This window comes from Lethenteron reissneri, chromosome 10 (assembly GCF_015708825.2).
Source record: "Lethenteron reissneri isolate LAM-NWPU_2019-01 chromosome 10, ASM1570882v1, whole genome shotgun sequence".
Lineage (NCBI taxonomy): Eukaryota > Metazoa > Chordata > Hyperoartia > Petromyzontiformes > Petromyzontidae > Lethenteron > Lethenteron reissneri.
The window spans coordinates 12,525,678-12,544,383 of NC_083788.1; the positions used below are offsets into that span (position 1 = coordinate 12,525,678).

Here is an 18,706-nt window from a genome sequence, read left to right on the forward strand (position 1 = left end):
GCCAGGGCCTTGTTGTAGGGGAAGTGTATTTAATTTCAGGGGAGGATCGGGGTGCAGAAGGGAGGCAGGAGGATCAGGTTGGGGGGCGAGGGGGGCTGGGGGGGGTGGGCGGGGGGGGGGCTGAGAAACTCTGCCAAGGGCCGCACACTCCGTACAAATCCGTGGCAATCCTCGGAAATCCGCACTAAATTGCAAACTTCAGCGGCTAATAACTTAAGAGCCGCAGACCGTTGCAAGACGCGGGCACTTTTGCACGATTCCCCGCGCGCGTAGAGAATATCTAAACCCGCCACAATACCAGCACACTGCCCTCTCTCTCTGTATGTCTGTCTGCTGGAGTGACACACACTTGCACTGACTCTCTCTCTCTGTCTGTCTGCTGGAGTGACACTCACTGACACTGTCTCTCTCTCTGTCTGTCTGCTGGAGTGACACTCACTGACACTGTCTCTCTGTCTGCTGGAGTGACACACACTGGCACTGACTCTCTCTCTGTCTGTCTGCTGGAGTGACACTCACTGGTACTTTCTCTCTCTCTGTCTGTCTGTCTGCTGGAGTGACACTCACTGATACGGCCTCTCTCTCTGTCTCTGTCTGTCTGCTGGAGTGACACTCACTGACACTGTCTGTCTCTCTGTCTGTCTGCTGGAGTGACACTCACTGGCACTGACTCTCCCTCTCTCTGTCTGCTGGAGTGACACTCACTGACACGACCTCTCTCTGTCTGCTGGAGTGACACTCACTGATACGGCCTCTCTCTCTGTCTCTGTCTGTCTGCTGGAGTGACACTCACTGACACTGTCTGTCTCTCTGTCTGTCTGCTGGAGTGACACTCACTGGCACTGACTCTCCCTCTCTCTGTCTGCTGGAGTGACACTCACTGACACGACCTCTCTCTGTCTGCTGGAGTGACACTCACTGGCACGGACTCTCTCTCTCTCTGTCTGCTGGAGTGACACTCACTGCCTCTCTCTGTCTGCTGGAGTGACACTCACTGGCACACGTGGCGCGTTGAGAGGCGGGATGCGCTGCTCGCAACATCACCACGCGCACTGCTACTGCACTGGGGAGCGGTGATCACCCCCCCCCCCCCCCCACGTGTGATATAAGTGAGCGCTCCCGCCCCCCTCCTATCCCCCCCTCCTCCTCCTCCTCCTACCCCCCTCCACCTCCTCAACCTCCTCCTGTTGAAGCCCCCGCACCCCCCCCCCCACGTCTCCACAACTCCCCCGCCCCCCCCCCTGCTGCGACGAGATGAATGAGCGCCACGTGACACCATCACGTGGTGGCACACAGCGTGGAGTGTACGCCGATGGAGTCGCGTGTGTAAGATTTTTCTATGTTTTCGAATCGGAAATGTTCTATGTTATTGACTCACGTGATACCACCCCCGCCCATCTTTGCAGCCACTTGAATCGAGTCGGGACACTAAATCGTGATAATTGTATCGCGATGCGAGGCGGGTTCTGAGCCGTGCCGGATGATCCTCGTAGCTAAAGTAGCGACATATTGTAGTAGCTACACATGTGTAGTAGCTACACAAGTAGCTACTACACATATTGTAGTAGTTACGGGCCTCGAACTTTCAAGGGCCCCGCGCTAAAATCTTTCAAGCTATCAATTCCGGTTCAGTGATTCTGCACTTGTTCTATTACTATAGTACTATACTGCTTTCAACTTTTATGAACGACCGGGTGTTTAAGGTTAGCGATTTGTCGTATTATCTGGCCGTATAGCAAATGATAAAAAACAATTACTTTACTATGCAAGTAAAAAAAATTGTGTTTTAATATTTACGTGTTTTTAAAATTTTATTTTAGGGCCCCTTTATAACGACATATGCTACAGGCCCCGCACTCGCTTTATCCGGCACTGGTTCGGTAGGGGGTGCGAGTCCACGCCGTGCGCTCACACAGCGGGGACTCTCACCACGACCCCGGAACTGCGCGAGCGAGGATCCTGATCTCATCTGATCCGATTCACCTCCCTCCCCTCTATCCTTTACCCCCTCCCATCTCCCTCCTCTCCTCTTCCTCCTCCCCCCTCCCTCCTACCTGCTCCCTCTCCCTACGTTCCCCCCCCCCCCCTTTCCCTCTCCCAACTCCCTTCTCCCTCCTCCTCCCCCCTCCCTCCTACCTGCTCCCTCTCCCTCCGTCCCCCCCCCCCTTTCCCTCTCCCAACTCCCTTCTCCCTCCCTTCCCCCCTCCCTCCTACCTGCTCCCTCTCCCTTCTCCCTGCGCTCCCCTCCCCCCTCCCCTCTCCCCCTCCCCTCTCCCCCCTCTCCTCTCCCTCCTCCCCCCTCCCTCCTCCCCCCTCCCTCCTACCTGCTCCCTTTCCCTCCTCCCTCCACTCCCCTCCCTCCTCCCCTCTCCCTCCTCCACCCTCCCTCCGACCTGCTCCCTCTCCCTCCGCTCCCTCCCCCCCTCCCCCCCCCTCTCTCCGATCCCCCACACCGGCTCCCTCCATCCATCCTCCCCACTACCACCTCCTCCTCCATCCATCCTCCCTCTTTCATCCCCTGCCCCCCATCCATCCTCTTACTTCGCCCTCCTCCCTCAACCTCCCGACATCCTCCTCTGCTCCCCCACAGAGGCGCGCGAGAGGGAGAAAATAAATAAATAAATCCGATTTCCTGGAACCCCCCTCCCGCTCCCGCCCCTCCCCCCTTCTCTGCGCGCCTCGCCGCTTCAAGGGAGGTCCCAGAACGGGGTTCTTTCCGATTTTAAATCACATCGACGATTCCCACCCCACCCTCCACTGTGATATCATCTATCTGCGGGGGGGGGGGGGGGACCAACAGTATCCCCCTCCCTCCATCCCTCCTCTATCCATCCATCTCTCTCCATCTCCTCCCTGTCGTTATTCCCTCTCCCGCGGTGAGTCCCAGCGTCTCTCGCGAGTACACGCGCGGGATGCCGCGTTAACAGGTGTGCCATTGTACAGGTGAACAGGTGTTCTACTCTACATGTGTGCCGTTGTACAGGTGAACAGGTGTGATGCTGTATCGTTACACACGTGTTCTGCTCTACACGTGTGCCGTTGTACAGGTGAACACGTGTTCTACTCTACAGGTGTGCCGTTGTACAGGTGAACAGGTGTGATGCTGTGCTGTTACTCACGTGTTCTACTCTCCACGTGTGCCGTTGTACAGGTGAACACGTGTTCTACTCTCCACGTGTGCCGTTGTACAGGTGAACAGGTGTGATGCTGTGCTGTTACTCACGTGTTCTACTCTCCACGTGTGCCGTTGTACAGGTGAACACGTGTTCTACTCTCCACGTGTGCCGTTGTACAGGTGAACAGGTGTGATGCTGTGCTGTTACTCACGTGTTCTACTCTCCACGTGTGCCGTTGTACAGGTGAACACGTGTTCTACTCTCCACGTGTGCCGTTGTACAGGTGAACAGGTGTGCAGCTGTGCCGTTACCCACGTGTTCTGCTCTACAGGTGTGCCGTTGTACACGTGAACAGGTGTTCTACTCTCCACGTGTGCCATTGTACAGGTGAACAGGTGTGATGCTGTATCGTTACACACGTGTTCTGCTCTACAGGTGTGTTGCTGTTCAGGTGAGCACGTGTTCTGCTCCACAGGTGTTCCATTGTACAGGTGAGCACGTGTTCTGCTCTACAGGTGTGTTGCTGTTCAGGTGAGCACGTGTTCTGCTCCACAGGTGTTCCATTGTACAGGTGAGCACGTGCTCTACTCCACAGGTGTGCTGCTGTACAGGTGAGCACGTGTTCTACTCCACAGGTGTGCTGCTGTACAGGTGAGCACGTGTTCTACTCCACAGGTGTGCTGCTGTACAGGTGAGCAGCACGTGTTCTGCTCTACAGGTGTGTTGCTGTACAGGTGAGCAGCACGTGTTCTGCTCCACAGGTGTGTTGCTGTACAGGTGAGCAGCACATGTTCTGCTCCACAGGTGTGCTGCTGTACAGGTGACAGGCGAGTGCCGTTGCTGTGCAGGCGGTCGTGCCGTGCGCGCCGTGAAGTCCCTACCGCCCAGGGTGACCACGGTGGCCGGGCCGGCGCGCACCTCCCCGTTGCGCTCGTTGAGGATGTGCGCTCGGTAGGTGCCCGCCTCGCCTCCGGACATCGCCATCACCACGAGGCGACTGTCGTGAGTGATGGCCCTGCGAGGGAGTGTTGGGGGTAGGGTGGGGGGGGGTTAGGAGGGGGTATAGCAAAAGGAATAATTGACGCACAGAAAAGGGCATCAATGCTGGACATGTGGTGACACACAAAAAAACAGCTTTGCAGCTCATCGGATTCCTCCGGGATAAATAAACATTCAGTTTCTGATCATCACCGTCCATGGGCATGCAGTGCAGCCGCGTTCGCAGGCAGAAGCGGCGGCGGGGTTGGTGGGTCGTGCCCAGACTCCCTTCCTACCCGTCGGGACGTCGAGGTGACGGAGCCGGGACCCTCGCTCGCCAGGAGAAAGCGGCACGGCAAAGTGTCGACTCATCTCCATCGGTTCCATGTGCGTGGGATCGAATGTTGCCCCCTCGCTCGCTCGTTCGCATGGAGTTTTTGTTTTTTGTTTTCTTCCCAGAGTGCTCCGATTTACTCGCACGTGTTCATTTGGCCGAAAAATATCTTTATAGATCGAGGATCGCAGAGCACGGGGCAATCGTCGGTAGCGCCGGCTACTCACCGCGTGGTTACTGCTGCCGCCTTCTCGCTCGTCTGCGGTTCACTCCTCCTGTCGTTCTCTGAGTCATTCCCTCTCTCTGTGTTTCTGAGTTGTTCCCTCTCTCTCTGTCTCTGAGTCGTTCCCTCTTTCTCTGTGTCTCTGAGTCGTTCCCTTTCTCTCGGTGTCTCTGAGTCGTTCCCTCTCTCTGTGTCTCTGAGTCGTTCTCTCTCTCTGTCTCTGAGTCGTTCCCTTTCTCTCGGTGTCTCTGAGTCGTTCCCTCTCTCTGTGTCTCTGAGTCGTTCTCTCTCTCTGTCTCTGAGTCGTTCCCTTTCTCTCTGTGTCTCTGTGTCTCTGAGTCGTTCCCTCTCTCTGTGTCTCTGAGTCATTCCCTCTCTCTGTGTCTCTGAGTCGTTCCCTCTCTCTGTCTCTGAGTCGTTCCCACTATTTCCGTGTCTCTGTGTCTCTCTATCATCTGTTCGTTGTCCGTCCACCCCCCGCACCACCGATTAGCACGGGTTGGCTACGAACGGTGCGAACGAAGTTCAACGTACGGTGCATGCGCATACACACACACACACACATCTCTCTCTCTCTGTATGTCTACGGGAGCGAGGCGCGAACACTGCGCAGCTGCGTTTCGCGTTGCCACCGTTCTGAGCACAGCGACCCCCACTGTGACAACAAATTAGAGACTGAGATTCAAGATTATATTATCTTGTTGTTATTGTTTCAAGATTTTGTTTTTCTAGATAGTGGCAGCGGGGGTTAGAGATGGAGAGAAACGCGAACTGCTCAGTAAATGAGAATAGGATTTCCCCTTTTTTCTGGCAACAAAAACAGCTGTGTTTAGATGTTTAAACACCAAACTGAAACCTTTTTACAAGGAATCATGTCAGCATTAACCACAATGCTTGTCGTCAGAATGCAAACAAAAAACATACTCTGATAATATATGCATTGCCTTTGAAACTGATTGGTCCACGCCTGAGACAGCTTTCTTTTGAGCCTCGTCTCAAACGGTGTTAGACCAGAGGACGCCAAAAGGCGTACACAGCACAAAGACAATGCGCTATCAGAGTAATGAGGGCTGGGGGAGAGCAGCTACATCATGGGACCTCCTTTGCCAGTACCAAAATATGATAATAGGCTTTTCCCCTGGTCTAACACCGTTTGAGACGAGGCTCAAAAGAAAGCTATCTCAGGCGTGGACCAATCAGTTTCAAGGACAATGCATATATTATCAGAGCGTGTTTTTTTGTTTGCATTCTGACCACAAGCATTGTGGTTAATGCAGACATGATTCCTTGTAAAAGGTTTCAGTTTGGTGTTTTAACATCTTAACACCTGTTTTTGTTGCCAGAAAAAAGGGGAAAAACCCATTATCATATTTTGGTACTGGCAAATGAGGTCCCATGATGCTCAGTCCATGCCGCTGCTGCTTATCAACCGCACTGCGATTTGACGTCGCGTTTCAAATCCATCACGCGATTTCGTTTAAGTGCACCCAGAGCTCGCTGGCCTTCTCACATCAACACAAACACGCAATGTAAATTACATTTAAAATGCCACCACCGCTACCACCACCGCTACGTGCGTACGTATGGCAGCAGCCGTAGGAGAGGCATTATGATCATCATGATTATTTGACTGCTGATGATGATGATGACGAATTGGAATTGCTGGCTTGTGATGTTTGTGTAATGTGTGGAAGAGCGCTCGACAGCGCCCGGCAGCCGAGAGGGCAGCGACGCGGCGAGATCTCTGCGCACGCTACTCTACGTCAAGTATAGCGACGCGTGTGTGTGTGTGTGTGACCGTGTGTGTGTGTGAACGTGTGTGTGTGTGTGACCGTGTGTGTGTGTGACCGTGTGTGTGTGTGACCGTGTGTGTGTGTGTGTGAACGTGTGTGTGTGTGTGTGTGACCGTGTGTGTGTGCGCGTGTGACCGTGTGTGTGTGTGACCGTGTGTGTGTGTGACCGTGTGTGTGTGTGACCGTGTGTGTGTGTGACCGTGTGTGTGTGCGCGTGTGGGGAGCGGTAGTGTAGCGGTTAGCGCGCTGCGCGGCGAACCCGGCGATCCGGGTTCGATTCCCACTCACGGCCAATGCCAGTGACGATTGTCTGAACCGGTCCTGGGCCTCCCCTAGGTCGACTCTGTCACAAATGAGGACCTGGTGCGGTGTGTAAACATCGCCACTGGGGAGACAAAGGCGGTCGGTCGTGGTGCTGGCCACCCACCCCCTCGTGTACCGTTCCGGCCTTCATAGATGCTCGCTAACAGCACTTGCCCCTACAGTCTGTTAAGGCTATACGGGGGATCTTTGTATTTCGTGTGTGTGCGTGTGTGTGCGTGTGTGACCGTGGTGTGTCCGTGTGTGCGTGCGTCCGTGTGTGTGCCTGTGCACACACCGGTTCTGGGCCTTCTGTAGGTCACCCCAGCCTTAAATGAGTACCTACCGCGACGCGCAAACATCGCCACTGGGTTTGAATGACAAAGTCCCTCGTTTACCAGTGGTGGTCTCCAGGAGGTATCTGCCAACAGCACGTGCAGCCTCCTTCCAAACACAAAACACAAAACCCCTGGCATCGTACAGGGGGTGTGTAGGAAAGGCGGAATCTTTCACTTTGCGGCGCTAATAATCTCGAGGAGTCGCATTCGCTCGGCTAAAAGTGAGTTTCAAACGAGCGATCATAAAGTGCGCGCTGCGGGAAGGACGCACAGTGGATGGTTTGAAAGGGTCCCGCTGGTGCCGTGATGTATGTGTGTGTGTGAGAGAGAGATGGGGGTTGAGTGGGCTGTGCTGAGTTGGGGGGTGGCGGTGTTTGTCAGACTGATGGACAGGCAGAACGAGAGACAGATAATCCCGGGGTAGAGACACGGGCGAGGGGGCAGTCAGTGGGAGAGACGGACACACAGTGAGAGGGACAAGAGAGTGAGACGGCGATCCTGGCCGTGGTGCAAAGGGACAGGCGTGAGAGACAGCCAGACACAGTGATGCCGTAGAGGCGCGGAGACAGACACTCAGTGAGATAGACAGTGAGACAGAGACACTGAGACAGAGACAGTGAGACAGAGAGAGTGAGACACTCAGTGAGATAGACAGTGAGACAGAGACACTGAGACAGAGACAGTGAGACAGAGAGAGTGAGACACTCAGTGAGATAGACAGTGAGACAGAGACACTGAGACAGAGACAGTGGGAGAGAGAGAGTGAGACACTCAGTGAGATACTCAGTGGGACAGATACACTGAGACAGAGACAGTGAGACACTCAGTGGGAGACTCAGTGGGACAGACACTGAGACAGTGAGACACTCAGTGAGACACTCAGTGGGATAGAGACAGTGAGACACAGAGACAGTGAGATACTCAGTGGGGGACTCAGTGGGATAGAGAGTGAGACAGAGACAGTGAGACACTCAGTGGGACAGTCAGTGAGACAGAGACACTGAGACAGAGACACTGAGACAGAGAGTGAGACACTCAGCGAGACAGATACACTGAGACAGAGAGTGAGACACTCAGCGGGACAGGCGAGAGGGGGAGACGCAGGGTAGGAGCCGCTCCTCTTGGCTGGCGTGCGGACCCCACGTGACCGCCTCCCACGCCACTAATCACCTCGGGCTCCAATTAAACCTCGTAAAGATCACCCCGCCCCCCACAATCACCCCCCCCACCATTACCCCCCCACCATAACCCCCCCCACCACCCACCACCCTTCTCCACCCCCCACTCTACAACGCCGCCACGTGAATGTGTACGGGCGACGATTGCAGTCGATTGGGACTGTGAACGCGAGCTTTCAAACGTGTGAACCGACAACCTCGTAGTTGAGATCGAATAATTGTGCATGTGTAATGCTCCTCCTCCTCCTTCATCATCATCATCGGCCATGGTCGATCCGCTGCTGGATGAAGGCCTCCCCGAGCCGCCACGACATCGCTCGCGGTTTCCCCGCGACGCTTCGATGTCCGCTGAGCACCACCCTCATCCATCGCTCCGTGGAGATGGAGCGATGGGAATGTTTTACCTTTGCGTTCAACATAACAGCGCTAGCGGGGGGGGGGGGGCACGGCAGTGGGCATGGAACAGGGAGCAGGACCCCCCCTATCCCTTCCCTCCCTCTCCTCTCAACGGTGTACAGAACGAGGGAAAAAGATGCTGGAAGGTGACACTGACGGCTGCTCTGTGGTGCTTCCAGTGTTCAGGGGCCTGCTGAAGGCGCGGCTCCGGCTGGAGCACGCCATGTACCACACACATGTCGGTGATGTGCAGCGCGTCTTCTTCGAACGCTGGGGAGCCGGACAAGCCCCTCTTTGTACCAGCGTGGACGGCACCCTCGTGTTCACCTGCTGAAGCGCTCGCTCGTCACCGTGGCGTGCGCGATGACCACCACCACGTGACGTTTCTTTCGTGTTGTACGCGCTGCATTTAGCACCACAGCGCGTGGATTTATTGCAATTATTTGTGTTGCTGGTGACTTTGTGTATTTCATATCGGAATCACCTCCAGTAATGTTGCTGCTGGCGGCAATAAAAGTTGTTTAAAAGTCAAGTCTTCTCCTGGAGTGGCCGCAAGTGATTGATTGGAGGGGCCGGGGTCAGGGTCAATTACGCAGCGGTGGGAGAGAGGGTGGGGGGAAAGAGAGAGTGGGGGGGGGGGGAGAGAGAGTGGGGGGGGGGGGGAGATAGAGAGTGGGGGGGGAGATAAAGAGTGGGGGGAGAGATAGGAAGAGAGTGAGCGAGGAAGGGCAGGAGGAGTGGGATGCGACAGCGGATGAGACACAGAGGCAGAGTTTGGGATGAGAAAACGACGGAGGAGAGAGCGGTAGGGAGAGAGTTGGTGGGGGGGGGGGGGGTGAAAGAGTACGAGGAAGGAGAGCGAGAGAAGAGGTGGGAGAGCGAGAAGAAGGCAGAGCCAGCGGGAGAGAGAGAGGGGCAGAGCGCAGAAGAGGTGAGAGTGCAGGCTGGAGGGTGGGAGAGAGGGCGGTGGGGGGGTGGAGAACCGGAGAGAGAGAGGAAAGGTGGCAGAGCGAGAAGAAGGGGGGACGAGGGGGGAGAGGGGGGAGATGAGCGCCGCGGTGATGACACGGGTGAGACAGCGTGGACCCGGGGATCGATATTCGCGCCCGCGATGTGCGAGTAACAGAATAAAATAACAGCGCCGAGGGGGAGCCGTGTGTGTGTGGGGGGGGGGGGGGGGGGGTGGAAGGGAGCAGGTGGGGGGTTGGGGGCAAGAGCAGAGGAGGCAGGAGAGAGACAGGGAGAGTGCGGGGAGAATGGAAGATCGGGGGAAACAACGTACGGCGCGCGAGCGGAGAGATCGAGTGGGCGCGGAGGGGCGGGGGCAGGGGGAGAGACGGAGGAGAGAAAATGAAAAAGGAGAATTCGGGGAAATGGGAGCAGCGGGGAGAGGGAGGGTGGAGCATGGGGGGAAGGGGGGAAGGGGAGTCAGATGGAGCCGGGCTCACGGTCTCTGGGAAGTTCGTACGGGATGGCATCTCCCGCGATTACAGCGGGGAACACGGGGGGGGGAGCGGGAGACGGAGAGAGAGGGGGGGTGGATAGGAGAAGGGAGCGGGGTAATGAGAGCGAGAGCGGATAATTGAGAGAGTGGGGAATTGAGGAGCGGAGCGGGGAAGAGCGCGGGGAAGAGAGAGTTGGGGAGAGGGTGGAATAGAGAGAGAGGGAGAGAGAAGACGGAGAGCTCTGCATGCAGATCTGAGCTACTCGTGGGAGGCCGTAGGACTGCGAGAAGGGTTGGGTGCAGATGCAGCACTGGTCGTAGCAACAGAAAAATAATTACAAATATTACATAGAACACTGGGCGAACATAGGCATAGAGTAGAGAGAGAGTGGGTAGAGAGAGGGGATGGGGTAAGAAGGAGGAGAGCAGAGCGTGAAATATTTTGTGAAATCTTTCATTTAAAAGGGGGAGGGGGGGAGGGGCACATAAAGCAAAGCATTGGAAAAAAAAACCGCGAAATGATGAACGAAGCAAAGTGCCGACTACACCGAGCATCTTCTTGTTTCATCTGATCGTAAAAAAAAAGATAGAGAGAATGGGGAAGAGAGAGAGAGAGAGTTGGGGAGCAGGGGAGGGTTCGGGGCGACCCCCCCGCGGTCTCTGGAGGCGGCTGTAATTACCCGCTCTTGCCGCTATTCCATATTCCGCGGCATTCTTCACGTTGCGTTATTAAGCAGAGAGGCCTTTGTGTCGTTGTAAGAGCGCACAAAGGAAACAAAATGATTTGAAGCATTTTTAGATTGCATTAAATGAGCGGCGTGCGCGCGCGTGTGTGCGTGTGTGTGAGTGAGGAGCGGTGGCGTAGTGGTTAGCGCGCTGCGCTACGAATCCGGCGACCCGAGTTCGATTCCCGCTCACGGCCAACACCCAGTGACGATTATCTGAACCGGTCTTGGGCCTCCCCGAGGTCGACTCAGCCTCAAATGAGTACCCGGTGCGGTGTGTAAACATCGCCACTGGGGAGACAAAGGCGGCCGGGCGTGGTGTAGGCCATCCAACCCCCTCGTGTGCCGTGCCGGCTTTCGTAGGTGCTCACTAACAGCACTTGCCCCTACAGTCTGTTAAGGCTACACGGGGGGTCTTTGTCTTTGTGTGCACGAGTGGTCGTGTAGCGGCCAGCGCACTGCGCTATGTGCCGAGGCCGGCGACCCGAGTTCGATTCCCGCTCACGTCCAGTAACAGCGGCGACTTTTCTAACGGGACCCGGTTCTGCCCCTAAGTCGACTCAGCCTCAAATGAGCGCGTGGAGCGGTCTATACATCAGCATTGGGGCGGGGGGAGACAAAGGTGTCCGGGATTGGTGCTGACGAACACCATCCTCTCGTGCGCCGTACCCATCTTCATAGAGGCGCTCGCTAACGGCCCTTGCCCCGACAGTCTTTGAAGGCTGTAGGGGGATCTTTGTCTTTGTTGTGTATGTGTGTGAGAGTAATTGTGTGTGCGTGTGTTTGTTATCAGACTTTAAAGAAACTTCAACATTGTATTTAGATTTCCCTTCTTCCAATTTGTCCCGAGACGGAGAAAATTGTAATTTTTAGAATTTCAAATTAAGGCTATAATTTAATTGCACGATAATAACAAGGCTGATTAAACTAATTTTTTTTAAATGCTTTTCTCTCACAGTTCCACGGAATTTACCCAGAGGACAGGAAGGCATTAGAGTAAATGACAATTAAAACATTCATTTTCTCTTTGAAAACAGCGAATGAAACACATAATAACCCGACGGGAAACGCAGTGTCTTTAATGCACCTCCATCAATAAAATAAAATTATATTTTTCTACCTACGTGACTTTATCGAAAGAAGCAAAGAGTATGGATTCCTGCAGTCACGAAAGCTTCAAATCAAGATTGCACCTCCATCGACATCACAAAAACAACAGGCGTCATTCGCCACTAAGTGCCGGCGACGTCACCTCGTCACTTGTGCCAGGCTAGGTGCACTCTGAGGCTATCGCGTGAAGTGTCGAAGGCTCGCTGCTGGCAGGAGGTCACGGCACGGACCCAGGTGCCATCGGTTGATGGAGATGACTGGCAGATGCACCAACTGTGCCAACCCCCCCCACCCCGACTGTGCCAACATGCTGTGTTTTATCCGCCCGGCGCTCCACACGTTGTTGTGAGCGTCGCTCACTCCAATAAACCTCAGCACAATGTGTGTGTGTGCGTGTGTCCCCTTTCACAAAAACAACAAACCCACGTGGGGAGCGGTGGCGCAATGGTCGGCGCACTGCGCTGCGAACCCGGCGACCGAAGTTCGACACCAGTGACGATTTTATGAATCGGTCCTGAGCCATCCCTTAGGTCGACTCGGCCTCAAATGAGCTCCTGCTGCGGTGTGCAAACATCTATAGGTGCTGCTCGTTCACAGCGCTTGCCCCGACAGTCTGTTAAGGCTATACGGGGGGAGTCTTCATCTTTTTAATCCTTTAACAAGAATATAGTACAAGCATTGTATAAGATAGACGTTTCGGGCAACGGCTCTCTTCATCACAGCACACCACTCGACTTATCTGGCCTCTCTACGTTGGTGTGTTCTGACGAAGGGCAATAGCCTGGAACCGTCGCATATTATACATTTGCTGTTCTTTTATAGCGCAACGATAATGTTGTTGTTGTTGTGTTGTTTGTGCACGAATGCAAACGCAGGCAGCAGCAGCATCAATCACCGACTCCATGACGCGCATCTTCGTGAGAGCGGCGTGAATGGGAAGCTCGCTTCTCGAAGACTCCCGTGTGATGTCTGTGAATCAGAGCGGCTCCGGCTGATTCCGAACGCGCCCGGACAAAGCGCGCGTTACCTTGCAGCTGATCACACAGAGACAAAGATCCCGCCAGGTAGCCTTAACATACTTTTGGGAGAAGTGCTGTTGGCTAGCTTCCCGGCGCAGTACACAAGGTGGAGGTGGGGGGGTTGGTGACCGCCACTACCGCCGGCCGCCTTTGTCTCCCCAGTGGCGATGTTGACGCACCGGCTGAGTGAACCGTCAGGGGGAGGCTCAGAACGGGTTCGGATATAATCCTCGCTGGTGTTGGTGGCCGTGAGCCGGAATCGAACTGGGAGCCGCCGGGCGCAGCGCGCTAACCACAGCGCCACCGCTCCCCGCTACAGGCACTCACACACGGGGTGTTCGTACACACACAGAAACTCTCACGCGTGTGCTCACACGTGGGTCACTCACACACGTGCTACCGACACACACACGCGTGTACTCACACTCGGGGCCCGGTTGACACTTTGCGACCTTCGCGGAACCACGTGATCTGCGCGGGGGGGTGGCTGGCGACGCGGGGGGGGTCCAGGATGAGGGTCCCGCCACGCGACACCACCACGCGCCTCTCGCCCCCATCCTGCACCTCGCCCAGGTCTGTCAACAACAACAACAACCATCACCACCACCACGCGCCTCTCGCCTCCGTCCTGCACCTCCCCAGGTCTGTCAACAACAACAACAACCATCACCACCACGGATACAACACCACCACCACCACTAACCCCACCCACACATTCACACGGTGAGAGAGGGGGGGTCAATACCCGCAGCTGACCAAGCGAGTTTGCTAATGTCCCCACATCTCTCCGTGTTTCACCAACCCTTGCCTACAGGCCCGGCTTGCGAGTAGCTGCCCTGAACAAGGGTAATGGCCCGAAACGTTAGCCGACTGCTGTGTATTTATATATACATACATATGTGGTATATATTTAGCAACCATCGTGTTCCGCTAAAGTAAGGTTCTCTGTTGAAAGATTCCAGCCAACCTTGGCGGACCAGGAACTCATTTAAGGCTGAGTCAACCTAGGAGAGGGCCAGGACCGGTTCAAATATTCGCCACTATTATTGGTCGTGTCGTCCGTGCTGTGGACCCCTCCTTGCTCAAGACCGATCCTTGCCTTTCCCTTTGCACTGCGGTGGCTAGGAGATGTTAACTACCTCGCCTGGTACACGGGAGGTCGTGGGTTCGATACCAACCCTGACGCCTGCGGTGTATTTGGAGGTTTTCGCGTCTCTCTCTCGTCGTCCGGCTCCTTCGGGTTGCTCCCCCCATCTCCCTCCACATTTAGAAACAACAGTCACGGCGTTTAGAGCAGGGGTCCCCAACCCCCGGGCAGCACAGCACGAGGTGAGTGCGGTGAGTACGCACGTGGCCCGCCGCCATTATTTTATTTACCACTTCCGTCCGCTCCTCCTTCCCGCACTGCGCACTCGTCTCAGTCACAGTGTTGGTAAGCCCACAAGCTCTAACCCCTAGTAGCCAAAATGAGTAAAAAAACAAACGTCGCTGGAGAGCTTCTTTGGAAAGGGGGAAAGACCCAATGATGACCCCCCCCCTCTCCCCGGTCCGTGAAAAAATTGGTCTTCCACGAAACCGGTCCCTGGTGCCAAAAAGGTTGGGGGCCGCTGGTTTCGAGTGTTTGGATGCTGCACATTTCCACGTGTCGACCCACCTCGTTGAGCCATCATTTGTGATAGCCAGGTCGCTGCTGAGAATAAAAGCGATAGAGCTCAATGGGGCCTTACCTGGTAAAATACAAACAAATTGTATCGTTTTCTGTTTTACAGTTTGCCTGTGAGACTGCCTGGGGTCCCGTCTGTCTGCCAGTCTCTCTTTGTCTCTCTCCCGCGTGAATCGGGTCGCTGCGTCTCCACCCTGGAGATGTGGTCGCACTGAAACGACCACTACAGCCGATGCACATGGCCGCATGCACGTGGCGGTGAGGGTCAGTGTCTGTGTGTGTCTGTGTGTCTGTGTGGGGAGAGGTAGTCTAGCGGTTAGCGCGCTGCGCTACGAACCCGACAACCCGAGTTCGATTCCCGCTCACAAACACCGGTGACGATGATCTAAACCGGTACTGGGCCTCCCCTAGATCGACTCAGCCTCAAATGAGTACCTAGTGCGGTGTGTAAAGATTGCCACCCACCCCCTCGTGTGCCGTGGCGGCCTTCATAGGTGCTCGCTAACAGCACTTGCTCCAACAGTCTGTTAAGGCTACACGGGGGATATTTGTCTTTGTGAGTAAGTGCGTGTGTGTTAAATTGGAATGTGTGTGTTGTGTGTGTGTGTTCAGTGGGAGTGTGCGTGTGTGTTAAGTGCGTGTGTGTTAAGTGGGAATGTGTGTGTGTTAAGTGCGAGTCGTATGATGATTATAGAGTGAACGTCCGAACCACGCTGCGCCTACCTCCACGCCGCTGCTAAGGCAGCAGCAGCAGCAGCAGCCTGTCTGCACGTGATCGGGGAGGGGGAGTGAGCGTGTGTATGTGGATTGTTTGTTTGTGGTCCAGGTGTCGTGTTTGTAATATTCCGTCACCTTATCGGCTGCAGACACGCGCCGCTGAGCCGAGGATTGCGTCGCTGCCGGGATTGTGTGGGCGCGCGAGCGCTCGCGGGGGAGCGGTGGGGCAGTGGTTAGCGCAGCGCGCTACGAACTCGGCGACCAATGAGGGTCCAGGGCCCTCCGTTAGGTCGACTCAGCCTCAAAATGGATTACCCGCCGCGCTGTAGTAACATCAGCATCGGGGAGACACAAAGGCGGCCCGGCGTGGTGCTGGCCACCCAAAACCCTCGTGATAACGCAGTACCGTCCGTCATCGTAGGCGCTACTCGCTCATGGCACTGGCCCCAGAAATCTGTTCAAGGCTATACTGGGGATCTATTGTTTTTGTGTACGTGTGTGTGTGCGCGCGTGTGTTGTATGTACGTGTGTGTGTGTTGTATGTACGCGTGTGTGTATACACGTGTATGTGCGCGTGTATTGTGTGTGCGTGCCCGTGTGTGTGCGTGTTGCCGTGTGTGTGTATGTGTGTGCGCGCGCATGTGTGTTGTATGTGCGCGTGTGTATACGCGTGCCCGTGTGTGTGTACGTGTGCGTGCGCGTGCCTGTGTGTGTGTGTGTGCGCGTACCCGTGTACGTGTCCGTGCACGTGTGCGCGTGCCCGTGTGTGTGTACGTGTGTGTGTGCCCGTGTGTGTGTGTACGTGTGTGTGTGCGTGCCCGTGTGTGTGTGTGTGTACGTGTGTGTGTGCCCGTGTGTGTGTGTACGTGTGTGTGTGCGTGCCCGTGTGTGTGTGTGTACGTGTGTGTGTGCCCATGTGTGTGTGTACGTGTGTATGTGCGTGCCCGTGTGTGTGTGTACGTGTGTATGTGCGTGCCCGTGTGTGTGTGTACGTGTGTATGTGCGTGCCCGTGTGTGTGTGTGTGTGTACGTGTGCGCGTGCCCGTGTGTGTGTGCGCGGGCCCGTGTGTGTGTGTACGTGTGTGTGCGCGTGCCCGTGTGTGTGTGCGCGTGCCCGTGTGTGTGTGTGTGCGCGTGCCCGTGTGTGTGACCGTGTGTGTGCGCGTGCCCGTGTGTGTGTACGTGTGTGTGTGCCCGTGTGTGTGTGCGCGTGCCCGTGCGCGTGCCCGTGTGTGTACGTACACACGACTTGCACCTCCGTGGGCGGCTGCAGCAGAGCCCCGAACTTGTTCCTGGCCACGCACTGATAGGAGCCCGCGTCCTCGGGCCGCACAGATGGGATCACGTACCTGGGGGGAGGAGGGGTGACACACGGGGTGAGGGGGAGTGACACGAGGGGGGGAGTGACACAAGGTGGGGGGGGGGGGTGTGACACGTACCTGGGGGGAGGAGGGGGTGACACGGGGGGGGGGGGAGTGATAGGGGGGGGGAGTGACACAAGGTGGGGGAGTGAGTGAGTGAATGACACACGGGGGATTGGGGAGTGAGTGACATACGCGGAGGTGAGTGACAAACGGGGGGGGGGGGGCGTGTGAGTGACACAGAGGGAGAGAGAGAGAGGGAGTGACACGTGGGGGGGGGGGGGGGAGTGACAGGAGGATTGATGACAGAGATCAGAGCCCCGTGATTTAATCACGCGAAGAAGTCTCCCATATAAGAGCGCGCACCGAGAGATGATGACGCCACGGCTTTGTGTCGCACGGACAGTGGGAGGAGGGAGGACGGCGAGCCTGAGATTGCATTTCGCGGTTTATTGTTTTTATGGCTTCTGGCAGATAAATGTTCTTCCACCTCAAGTAACCTCACGGGCTTCGCCCGCTGGCGGCAAGCAGCAAGCAAGCAACCAGCAACCAGCAACTCGAGTTCGATTCACCGACCCACGGATAGCGAGCCTCATGGTGGGCCGAGTGATACGCAGACATCCCTCGCCCTATACGGTGGCGGTGGTACTAGATGCGTTCCACCCTCCCAGCACGGGTTCAGCACGGGTTCAGCACGGGTAAGGCGCGCGCACGGGTTCAGCACGGGTCCAGCACGGGTAAGGCGCTCGCACCTGTCCCCGCCACACGTAACCACTGCATTGACCAGCATGGTGAAGTATGGTTACACAACAACCACCGCCCCCCCCCCCCCCCTCTCCAGGGAACCGTCACGGCGTGGAGAGGCTCTTTCGACGCCCCTACATTGCCTTGCATTCCACGTGCGCATTGGCCCAGTTTCGCTTGACCACAGCGGCTATCAGTCCCTCCCCCACGGACTCTGCGCCGGCTGCAATCACGACTCCGAACCAAAGCAGAGGGGGGCAAATAATATAGGGGCGGTGGGGGGGCTTGGCGAGGGCGTGGGTGTACACCCCCCCCACCCCCACCACCACTCCCAGGGTCTGCTGCTCTCTCCGCGCCGACTCCGTGTCACGTGGGCGCGGCTCCCCCCTCCCAGTGGCTCCTCCCTCCCCATGGCTCCCTCTCTCCCCGTGGCTCCTCGCGCCGCGTGGCTCCCTCCCTCCCCGTGGCTCCCTCCCTCCCCGTGGCTCCCTCCCTCCCCATGGCTCCCTCCCTCCCCGTGGCTCCCTCCCCGTGGCTCCCTCCCTCCCCGTGGCTCCCTCCCCGTGGCTCCCTCCCTCCCCGTGGCTCCGCTCGAGATGAGCTCGAGCGGGGACGGCTCCGTTACATCTCACGGGGAGAGTTCAAGGCCAAAGACAAAGATCCCCCCCCCCAGTACAGCCTCTAACAGACTGTTGGGGCAAAGTTGCTGTTAGCACGGCACACGAGGCGGTGGGTGGCCAGCATCACACCCGGCCGCCTTTGTCTTCCTGGCGGCGACGATTGCACATCACACGCCGGGTTACTCGTTTGAGGCTGAGTCGACCTCGGGGAGAGGGCCCAGGACCTGGTTCAGACAATCGTCACTGGGTGTTGGTGGCCGTGGGCGGTCGCCGGGTTCGTAGCGCAGCGCGCTAACCACTGCGCCACCGCTCCCCACAACGCTTACACTCCGCTCATCCACATCCCTAAACAAAGCGACTTTGTGCACTCACCACCCCCCCCCCACACCCGCCCAGCTCACTCCGCTCACTCTCGCCCCAACACTTTCCTCCAACTCCTTTCTCTCGCCATCCTCTCACTCAATCTCAATCTGAAGAGAGGCGAGATAGGACGGCACTAACAGCCACTCATGGGCCTCCCTCCCCGCTCTAGCAAGGCAGACGGGCTGATAAATCGGCGCCCGCAGATAGACGGCACGCCTAGAGAGACGGGGGAGAGAGAGAGAGAGGGAAGTTGGAGAGGGGTGGAGGTGGGGGCAGATGAGGGG

At 56.5% G+C, this 18,706-nt stretch overlaps 1 protein-coding gene across 1 annotated transcript in view; it reads right to left on the reverse strand.

Annotated features, from left to right (window-relative positions):
• The window catches only part of LOC133340739 (protein sidekick-2-like), a 166,214-nt gene that overhangs the window by 86,910 nt on the left and 60,598 nt on the right, over positions 1 to 18,706 (reverse strand). Inside the window, exons 3-5 of the mRNA XM_061549129.1 lie at positions 16,577 to 16,683; positions 13,379 to 13,529; positions 3,998 to 4,131 (exon numbers count right to left, since the gene is read on the reverse strand). Of these exons, the coding sequence (XP_061405113.1) occupies positions 3,998 to 4,131; positions 13,379 to 13,529; positions 16,577 to 16,683 (392 nt within the window). The remainder of the gene's footprint in view (positions 1 to 3,997; positions 4,132 to 13,378; positions 13,530 to 16,576; positions 16,684 to 18,706) is intronic.